This window comes from Hydra vulgaris, chromosome 06 (assembly GCF_038396675.1).
Source record: "Hydra vulgaris chromosome 06, alternate assembly HydraT2T_AEP".
Taxonomy (NCBI): domain Eukaryota; kingdom Metazoa; phylum Cnidaria; class Hydrozoa; order Anthoathecata; family Hydridae; genus Hydra; species Hydra vulgaris.
The window spans coordinates 14,916,941-14,928,532 of NC_088925.1; the positions used below are offsets into that span (position 1 = coordinate 14,916,941).

General features: G+C 28.4%; 1 protein-coding gene across 1 annotated transcript; it reads left to right on the forward strand.

Moving 5' to 3' along the window:
* The first annotated feature begins 222 nt into the window (after positions 1-222).
* Positions 223-4,412, forward strand: LOC136080967 (zinc finger MYM-type protein 5-like). The gene is made up of 3 exons (XM_065798319.1): positions 223-705; positions 922-947; positions 3,536-4,412. The coding sequence occupies exon 3, from the start codon at positions 3,539-3,541 to the stop codon at positions 4,235-4,237; it is 699 nt and encodes a 232-aa protein (XP_065654391.1). The 5' UTR covers positions 223-705; positions 922-947; positions 3,536-3,538; the 3' UTR covers positions 4,238-4,412.
* The last annotated feature ends 7,180 nt before the right edge of the window (positions 4,413-11,592 follow it).

Below are 11,592 nucleotides of genomic sequence, written 5' to 3' on the forward strand. Positions count from 1 at the left end.
ATAATTGAAAACATTGCCAAGAACCTACAAAATATCAGTAACGACACAGATGCTATGAATGATTTGATTGAAAGTGCGGTGATATTTTCTAGGGCATTTCACATTGATGTAGAAAACATTTACAGACGACATTATATATTAACAACCCTGGAGATGAAAACTTTTTCACCGGAAAGAGTTCAAACAGGTCATAATCAAATTTTCAGTTTTTCTTTGAATAAGGACAATTTGAGAATTGAAACGTTAACAAAGGCAAACAAACCTTTAAGGCTCAAATTAAAAAGGATTAAATTCCAGACGTTCATGTGCTAAAAAGCCAGATGGAAATTTTGTTAAATATCTGCGGTTGAATGAATGTGAAATTAAAAGACATTTTTAAACAAGCCCATAAACTATACATTTTTGCAATCACAGCTGCTTAAGGTGTATTATCAAAGAGCGTTTTTTCAGTCAAATCAATATTGTAAAATCACATCTGAAAGCAACAATGAGTGATAAGAGATAGAGTAGTCTCGTGCTACTCAAGTGAGAAAAAGAACTTTGTAAAGGAATCACGGACATCTTGTGGATGGATCTTGTGGATGTGGATGGATGTGGATGTGGATGGATCTTGTGGATGTGAATCATCTGGATGGATTCAACTGAAGAAACGCCATATTAAAATTAAACAGTAGAGGAACAATGAAAGACTGAAGATAAAATATTGTGTGTATTAAGTTTAGTATAAATCAAGTTACAAATTTTTATTTTATATGAGGCCTATTGTTTATATATTTATATATAGACTATAATAATATTATTCATAACACTAATACTATTACTTCAGCATTAAAAACGTGTTTAGTTGTAAGTTTTGTGGAGGTTAAAATTTTCACTATATAAACATTTTTTAAATTTTTTATTTTTTTTTTCATTTTTCAGAGCACCACGGAAGACCGCATTTAATAGTAAGTTCACAAGTATATATTTTATACAAGGCATATTTTATTGTTATTCATATCTATAGACTGTAATGTTTTTTTTTTGTTTTTTTTTTTCTCCTTTTATTTAGCCGTACATATATTTACAAGTTCCGTGTTTTATAATATATATAAAAATGGCAAGGACGAGAAGAAGACAGATTTGCCTTATCACCAAGTCCCTTGTTTTTTCTAGACATTCATATAAATACATTGTAACTAAAATTAAAAATTAAAAATGAGAGAAAAAAGAAAAATGTTTCAAAGAAGTTAATATAAAATGCAAAATAGTTAAAGAAGTAGTTTATTCTCAATAACATGAAGATTAACTTACGGTCATGCAATGCTATATATATTCAAATTTCAAAGTTATTCATTAAAGTAAAATTTTATTAAATCATTCAAGAAAACCAAAACCAACAGCATAAAAAGAAAACATGAAAAATGAAAACATAAAGGTTAATTTATAATCAGAAGACACTATATATACATATATATATATATATATATATATATATATATATATATATATATATATATATATATATATATATATATACATATATATATATATATATATATATATATATATATATATATATATATATATATATATATATATATATATATATACATACACATATATATATATATACATATGTATATATACACATACATACACATACATAAAATGAGTATAATTTGTTATGCATAATGCGTTCTAGTATTTTCGCATGGAAGAATGAAAATAGGTCTATAGTTAGAAATATTAGTATCATCTCCAGACTTAAAAACTGGTATTACCCTTGCCATTTTAAGTTTTTTTGGAAAAGCTCCTTGTTTAAACGAAAGATTAAATATATGCAAAAGAACTTTTTTAATATAGAAAATACATTTAACTACAACATTACTACTAACATTATCAAATCCTTGTGCTTTGCTTAATTTTAATGAACTCACAGCATCTAATAATTCTTTTTCAGTTAACTCAGCATTTTCCATAATTGAACTGCTAGGAGTCAAGTATTTCTCCTTGTTAAACTCACTGTGTTTTAATTTTGATGCCAAATTTAAACCTGCATTGACAAACACCTCATTAAATGTTTTAGCAATTATAGATTCTTTAGTAATATCTTGATGATGATAGTTTAGTTTTTTTCGAAGACCATTTAGCTTAAGTGTTTTTTTTCTTTGATGACTTGCCACGTTTTTTGAGTATCACCTTTAAATTTTATTATTTTATTTACAACACTCATATTGTGTTTAGTTTTATGAAGGGTAACATTAACAGCAATATAATAATTAGTAGATTTTGTAAATGGAACAGAAATTAGTTTCTTAAAATATGAAAAACATTTTCCCAAGCAACGCCACAGCACAGACGTTAAACGAGCTTTTCAATTTTAAAAAACTTTTGAACAAAGATTTATCACGCCTTTCGGACAAATCTCTGAATTCACTCGTGTTCTTTAAATTTTACTATAATAAAAAATAATGCTTAGAAATCGTACTATCTTGTTGTAAATTTCATGAAAAACAGAAAACAGCTGTCAACAGCAGTTTTTTTAAATGTAAAACAGAAAACAGCTGTTTTACATTTTAAAAATCTTAAGCTACATTTTTTTGAGTAACTGGTAAAAAGAAAAAGATTCGTTTTTAATTTATATATATATATATATATATATATATATATATATATATATATATATATATATATATATATATATATATATATATATATATATAAATTAGTAAAAACACTTATCTAATTTTTGATAACTTCAACACTGTGTTTCACCATCAGTAGGTTCATCAGGAAGAATCTTCCTGATGAACCTACTGATGGTGAAACACAGTGTTGAAGTTATCAAAAATTAGATGTGTTTTTACTAATTTACTATTGCTCTGTTCTTTTAGAACATTGAGCACTCTGTTTGTAGAATACACTAACATAATTTATATATATATATATATATATATATATATATATATATATATATATATATATATATATATATATATATATATACATGGCCGCCGAGAGGGGGAGTAGACGGGAAAGATTCCCGGGGCCCCGTGTGTGTACAAATAATTTTTTTCATGAAGTCTTATATATTCATCACTTATTTTTTGTCTTTAAGATTTTTAACAAATATTCTTCTTTTTATTCTTGCTATTTTTCTTTTGTAATATCAAAATTCGAATTTTTTCAATCGAATTTTTTTCAATTGAATTTCAATCAAAACTTTTTATTTGTTAATTTTCTTTTAAAACGTTTACAGTTGTAAAGATTGCATGACTTGATCTCTCATTTATGCTGCATTTTAAAATTTTCGTTTTAGGCACTGCTGATGTTTTTTGTAAGCGTAAACTTTTAATTTTAGTTTACATTATGTAAATAACATATACGTGTTAAATTAAAACTTTTGATAAATATTACAATTGCGTTAAATACAAAATATTGTTATTAAAATATAAATATTATTTAAAAAATGTTATTATTCGTAAACTTTAATTTGCATTATTTATATGAAAAATTCTGTATAAAGAGCTACGTTTTAATTTCTGAAATACAGAATATGATTTCTCGCCATAAATCTGGATACGAAAAACGAAAAGAGCGACAAAAAAGAAATGAAGAAAGTTCAAGAGGTATAAGAACACAAGAAAATTTGGCATTCAAAATTTCTTCAAAAACACAGAACGATGACTATTGCGATAATGGAGATATTGATTCGGACCCATTAAGCGCAAGGAGTGAAACGGAATTTGTTGGAATTTCCGCGCAATCTGATATTTCGACACTTTCTTTGTATACCGATTGTGCCAACATCGATATTGGAGTGGTAAAAGTAAATGTAACACCAAAAAAGGTAGAAGATGCCATTTTAAAAGGTCCAGAACCTCACCCAACAACAGTTTCTGTAGAAAAACACGGTTGTCAATTCCTTACCTATTTAGTAAGCTTTCGTTTAAAAAATAAAGAAATAGTTCCTCGTGATTGGTTAGTTTGGAGCAAATCTAAAAATGCTTTGTTTTGTTTTCCTTGTCGTTTATTTTATAAATTTCATAAGCAAAAATCAATTTTTGGTACAGAAAATGGTTGGCAGGTTAATAGAGGGTACAAAAAATTATATGACAGAATACCTGACCATGAAAAATCTAGTAATCATAAATCTTGTTATATACAGTGGCGAAATTTAGAAAAAAATATTAATAAACGTACCACAATTGATTGCTATACAGTAAAACAAATACAAAATGAGACACAGAAATGAAAAGATTTATTAAAAAGATTTATTAGATGTTATTTTGTTTCTTGCTGAGTGTGGATTGGCCTTTAGAGGTGTTACTCATTTGATTGGAGATTCGAACAATAGAAATTTTCGAAAGAGTCGAAAGGCTCACAAAGCTTTATTGTGAAACAGTGTTTAACATTGTTTTTTATACACTTTTTCCTAACTTTAACTTTTAAAAGATTTTAATAGTTTTGACTTTTGAAAGATTTAATTAATTTTCATTTTTAATTTTCAATGACCAGAGCACGCTTTTTGGTCCTGGGTATATGATTGATCATATTAAGGGCCCGTTAAGAAAACTTCCCCAGGGCCCGAAATTTCTCTAGGCGGTTATGTATATATATATATAGATATAGATATATAGATATAGATATAGATATATATATAGATATAGATATAGATATATATATAGATATAGATATATATGTATATATATACAGCTAAAGAAATAAGTATCCGAACAAAACATTTTATTATGGAAAATAAACTTTGTTAGATTATTTTAGGAAAAAATAACTTTATCAAAATGAAATAAATAATTATTCGGAAAGAAAATTTAATTACGAATTCAATATGCAAAAAAAAAATATCGATAATAATATTTAATTCATAAAAAATTAAGATACATTTAAAATATGCAATTTTTTAGCATTAAATAAGTATCCGAACAAAATTTTAAAGATAAAGGCTTAAAGATAAACGCTTCTACAAATAATTATTTGTTATTTTTAATTTTTTAATATCGAGTCGGACTTTAGCTTTTATGACTTCTGCAAGTCGAGATGGTATCGACTCAACTAATTGCTTTGTCGTATCTGAGTCGATATCAGCCAAAGCTTCTTTAACTCTTCTTTTCTTTTTAGACATCGTGTGCCACATTTTTTATCAAGAATATCCCAGAGATGTTCAATTGGATTGAGATCTGGACTTTGCACTGGCCATTAAAGTAACTCAATTTGCTTTTGGATAAAAAACTCTTTTGCTTTCTTTGACGTATGTTTAGGGTAATTGTCTTGTTGGAAGATAAAATGTTTTCCTAATCGCAGTTTTTCAGTTGATGCCAGAAGATTTTTATTGAGAATGTTAACATAAACCTCCATAATTCCATCAATAAACTCCAGTTATCCTGTTCGGTTTCAAGCCATCGATCCCATACCATAACTTTGCCCTCACTAAATTTTACTGTGCCTCGAATACAATTAAGTGTGAATGCTTCATCTTTTTTCTCCATACTTTTTGAGCTCCATCAGACTTCACAAGATTAAATTTTGACTCGTCCGTCCACAAAACTTTCCTACAGAATGATACCGGCATATTTACATATTTTTTAGCAAATGCAAGTCTTCATTTTCGATGGATTTTTGAAAGAAATGGTTTCTTGCGTGGAACTCTTGCATTGAATCCACTTTATTTCAATTGATTTTGAATAGTACATGAGCTCACTTGTAACCCAAAATCTTTCTCAAGGAGGCTTGACACTTTTGGTGCTGATAAAAGCGGTTTATTTTTTGCACCATTTTGACAATTTGTCGATCTATTCTTAATGTTGTTTTACGCTTAGCTCCGGATCTTTGCTGATTTTGCACATATCCAAACATATTAGGCCGGGCGAATAAAAATGAGCAATTGCTTTTACTCAGTAATTGGTCAGCTCTACCTGAATAAAAAGTTCTAGAATTTTCCTTAAGTTTTTATTCACTTAAAGCTGAACAATTACTGAGTAAATTGCTTAACTTTACGTGAATAAAAATATGAAAAAAACTCCTGAAGTTTTTATTCACATAAAGCTGACCAACTACTCAGTAAAAGCAATTGCTCATTTTTATTCACCCGGTCTATTATACTTTTTAATCAGATCGCTGATGGTTCCTAATGCCATTCCAGTCGCTTTATTTATCGACCTAAATGTTTTACCTTGCTTGAACAAGTCAATAATTAAATTGCCCTGAGCTTGGGACCATTCCTTGATTTTAACTCCCATGCTTGATGATATCAATGGTAAATCAAATGAATTTAAAAAAATATCAGTTATTTATTAAAAATTACTCGTCGTAAAACAACAATATTTCTAAAACTATTGATTTAAAAACCTTTTTTTTTTAAATCAATTTCAAAACTTCGTTTACGAAACAACAAGTTCTGTTAATTATTTTTCGTTGAAGTTTTAACACTCCTTCGGAAACCGTTTTAAATAAGGGGTCGTCCATAAAGTACGTACGCTTATTTTTCGTCGAACTTCCCCCCCCCCCCCTTCCCGCATTTTGGTGTTTGCAAAGAAACACTACATAAATCATTTTTTAATAAATACTTTTATAATTTAAGCTATTTTTTTTCAACTTTGTTGTATAGGTTGGTTTGGCGCTTAACCATCCATTTATAAAAGTATTTATCAAAAACATATGTTTTTCTGAAATAACTTGACAAAGTTTATTTTGCACAATAAAATGTTTTGTTCGAATACTTTTTTCTCTGACTGTATATTTATATATATATATATATAGACACACACACACACACACACACACACACACACACACACACACACACACACACACACACACACACACACACACACATTTATATATATATTGACGACGAAAAGTGAAGAATCCAGGAGGGGGTGGGGGATAAAAGGTATGCATCTACCCCTCACCCAACCGTCTGAAAGTCCTAACAAATCCGCCTTAAGTATAGTTTATTTTTATTTGATTCGTTATTAAAACAAAAATAAAGTTTGTTTTAGATTTCTCCGGAATTCGATCTCGGATCTCCGTAGTCGGCTTCCTACACATATCCTCTCGGCCAAGCGCACACAATAACTTATTGTTATTTAACTTTATTAAAATTAATATTTGTATATATATTTAAAGACGTTTTTAAAATGTGCAAACAAAGGGCTTTGGGGTCGTATAAAGTATCTATGGTACTCTCCACCTTTTTTTTTTCAATAAACTTTTCTATTGAAAAAAAAAAGTTGGGGGGGGGGGAGGGATTTGAAAAACGTAAGTACTTTTTAAGGGGGTGGGGACTTAAAAGTACACATGGTAACAGAGGGAAGGGGAGGTCAAATTTCAAAATTTTTGGCGTACGTACTTTATGAACGACCCCTAAGTAAAAGAGTGTGCTTTTTTTTTTTCTAAAGTAGAGCTTTTTGTGAGATATGAACAATTTTTTTCAATTTTTTTCTTAAAATTAAGGACAATTGTATTATTCAGTAGAATGAACGAAAGCTAGTTAAAGAATTAAATAATAAATAAAGTAAATTGAAGTTGATGCTAAGTTATTAATTTAGTAAAACAAAAAGATAAGTTTAACGTAGTTTTAAAATACATATAAAAATACAAAAACAAATATTTGTATTTTTATATGTATTTTAAAACTAATATACAAATATAAATACAAATATATGTAATCGGCGTTTTCAATTGAAAACGCTGATTACAATCAAAATATGGATTTTAAAGATTTGTAATTAAATATGTAATATGTATTTAGGAATAGAGTTGGGAACCCCGCTGTTTTTAACAACCGAAATCATGGAATTAGGAACTTTGTTTAACACAAGGTTTTTTAAAAATTCAAGGTTTTTTAAAAATTCAAGGTTTTTTAAAAATTCAAATAAAAAAATAAAATAAAATAAGCCCAAAACGAAAAATAGCTAACTACTCCTTGTTATTGTTTTTTAATCAAATTTGGTTAAACATTTTTAAATATACATTACTTCGGCTGAGATTTGATTATTTTATAATAATATTCTATATTAATATTTCATAATATATTTTATAACATTAACATTAAGTAAAACAAAATTTATTAATAAATGTTTATTATTTATTAATAAATGTTTATAAATATTTCTGCAAACACATAATATAAATTGATTGCTTTAATTAAATAATTTTTCATTGCTGCCAACAATACCATAAATTGATTGCTAGTTATTTTTCCTTCGTAGTCAATAATACCATATTTTTTATATTATATACTTCTATATACTTATAACACTGCATAATTCGTAGTCGATAATATTATATATGCTTGACTGTTAGTTAATTTATTGTTGTTATCAATAACACTATCTTCCTTGGTACACATAACATTTATGAAGGCATTAGCCCACAATCACCAAGCATTACATTTTTTTTTAATGTTAAAAATTGTGTCAAATACCCGATTACCCGACTAAACTCTTGATACGACCGACTATAACTTGGAAATCACCTTTCTTTGAAAATCGCCTCTTGTCATAAGAACATACTATCTTTCTTATAACTATGTAAATTCCTGATTTTTTTTTTTGCTCGATTGTAATCAACTTCGAACTTTACAAATTCGAAATTCTTGCAATTATGGTTTGAATATTATAATTTGCAAATACGTTCCTAAAATTTGTTGGTGTTTTGTCAAATTTATCAAAGTTTCTAACAATTTTTAACTCGAATAGACGTTATTTGTTTGTAACTATTCTAAAGTACTAGTTTTAATGAAATTAAAATTGCGGGTTATTTAAACAATAAAGTTTCTTATACTCTAATAGTTTCTTACAGAGACGACGACACGGAGGGATAGGGGTGCCAGGGGCACTGACCCCCATTCCCCACCTTTATTTTTTTTTCCAGTAATTTCTAAGTTTAGAGGAATTTTTTTTAGAAATTGGCGATTGTGCCCCTCCAATTTGAAACCCGCGTCGTCGGTCATGTCTTAAATGGAGTATGAGTATGACAAAAAAAAAGTAATTCTGCTGTTTGGATTTTAAAGATTTTGAAAATTAAAGGTGGCTCAACGATTAATCTCTATACGTTCAGCAATCACTTTCCGCTAATAAAATTAAACTCACATCAGTTACTATTTCAGCAAACACACTCGGTGAGCCACCAACAAAAAAGTTCAAAACATTAATCAATTATTTTCCGATATTGAAGCGTGAAGAAAAATTACTTCCTACTATACTTGCACAGTTAACGACTCTTGATGGGATTTCGTTCAATGTTAGATGCCGTTTTAGTGATGTGCCGCTTATATGTGCAGGTCTTGTAGCTACAGGATTCAAAAGTTTACCCACAACAGTCAACCCTGTGCGTAAAATGTTTGTAAAATACAGAAAAAAAATAAGAAATTTTTAATTTCTGATATAGCCGGGGAAAAAATCCTGGTTTCGGTGTTAGAGAATATTTTCTTTATATTTTATCTTTAAACGTAGCCATCGCTACCTAAATATTAATTTACATGCACGAAATTGTCTGTTCTGTAGCTTAGGCTTAATTCATATAACAGGATTAATGCCCGCAGATAAGTGTATTGAGTTATTAGAACAAAAACTTGCACAACATGGACTTGGTTTGCAAAAAGATATTGTTGGTATTATAACTGACAGAGCTGACAGAGAAAGGAGATGATAAAAGTTGGAAGATAAGTACCTGTAAATTAACAGTTATGGTTTGCCAATGGTGGGCAACGGTCCTTTATTGAGATGCTATACCAAAAGCAGGATATATAAAAATCAACAATTCGACAAGTCGTATGTTGCGGCTGAGTTTGGGAATTAAACAACTCTAATAAAAGACTGAAAGACTAAATGGAACAGTGCTTTGCATCAGCCAGTGCTTCGACGCAACTATTCACTAAAAAATAGATTTCAAAGATATTAATAGACAAAAGTGTGAATCTTTTGATTTATCTTTACAATTTATCTATTCGAAGTATCAGTAAAAGCAACAGTTGAGACCCTTTACCGTTGAGATGTTAGTTTGTTTACCACCTGTTTGCCATAACTTCTATGTTTAAAAAACTTAAAGGTGCTCATAAAATTATTAGTCAAAATTTGCATTCATCTCTTGTCTTTCAAATGCAAATAAAGGCGTACAGATATAAGTGGGATCCTGCAGTATCATAATGGTAGAATCAACGTTCATTTCAAATCTGAAATAGCGCTAGTAACAGTTCTTTCTTCAATAGAGTGCTGCAAATCAAGAAAGTTTTTGATTCTTCTGATTCCCTATCTGACTCAATTTCTTTTGGTCTTATAACTCCTTTTAGAGTTTCAGAGGAACTTTAAATTCGTCTAAAATAAAGCTAAAAAAAAAAACATTTGCCCAGCATACCAAAATGTTAAGATACTCTCTCAGTGAAAAATCTGGTGCTTAAAAATTGGAACTCGTGGTAATTTTTTAAAAGCAACGTATAATTTTTTAATGACTTTTAAGCATACCAGTGTTAAATCTAAACGTCATTTTTTGCAGCATGACTTTTTGCAACAAATTAAGAGGCCTTTTCGGCGATGAAACTTTGGAATCAGAACTTCCTCAAAACGGATTTTAAAAATAATCAAAAATAATTACATATATGTATTCTTAAACAGGTTTAAAAAATTTATTGAATTGTAAGGAAGTTCTTCGATTTTTTAATGTTATACATATTAATTATTTATAACGAGTTCATTGCTTTTATGTAATAACATAATCCTGGGATTAAAAATATTGCACGGGATTACAAACCCTATTCGGGAATCTAGAATTAACGTATTTTTTATTTTTAATTTTTGTTTTAGGTGCCCCAAGAAGACCAAACGACCTTGTCACAGAGCACCGCAGAAGAGCATTTAAATAGGAAGCTCACGTCTCCTTCCTTAACAATGGCGCAAAATATGCCCCGAGCTCGCTTCGAATCCAGGATCACGGGTATTTGAATATGTTTGATCAAATGTATATGACCACAATCCTGTCTACTTTACAGTAGTATTTTTAATAAGTAATTTATTATTATTATTTAACTTTAACGTTTAATACGTATCGATAAAATTAATACGTATCGATAAAATTATTACGTGTCGATAAAATTAATACGTATCGATAAAATTATTACGTGTCGATAAAATTAATACGTATCGATAAAATTGGTTTTGTTAATTATAAGATATTTTAGTTTTTTATTCAGAGCTTTATTTGTGTAATAAAGATTTATTAAGTTGTATAATTTGAGGTGTCATTTTTATATAAGTAAAAGCCACAGTGTCCAATTGAATATCTTGAGACTTTTTTTTTTTTTAATGGCTAATGTGAAGTTTTCTGTTTCTCGTGTGATATATCCGTATGCGTTGATTTGAAATTATTCGTAAAATAACATGTTAACTAAGAAAAAACTAAAAATAATAATAAGATCAACTTTAACATGTTAACTAAGAAAAAACTAAAAATAATAATAAGATCAACTATTATTATTAAGAGTATCGATGCCTTTATCACACTTCTTCAAAAATGTTTACTTTTGAATATTTAGTCTTGAAATTTAAAAAGTTTTACTTTTTTTTGTTTCATTTAATTTAAACATGCAGTATC

Bases quoted from the DNA above. Each gene is read 5' to 3' on its own strand.
- LOC136080967 (XM_065798319.1), top strand. From the start codon at position 3,539: ATGATTTCTCGCCATAAATCTGGATACGAAAAACGAAAAGAGCGACAA.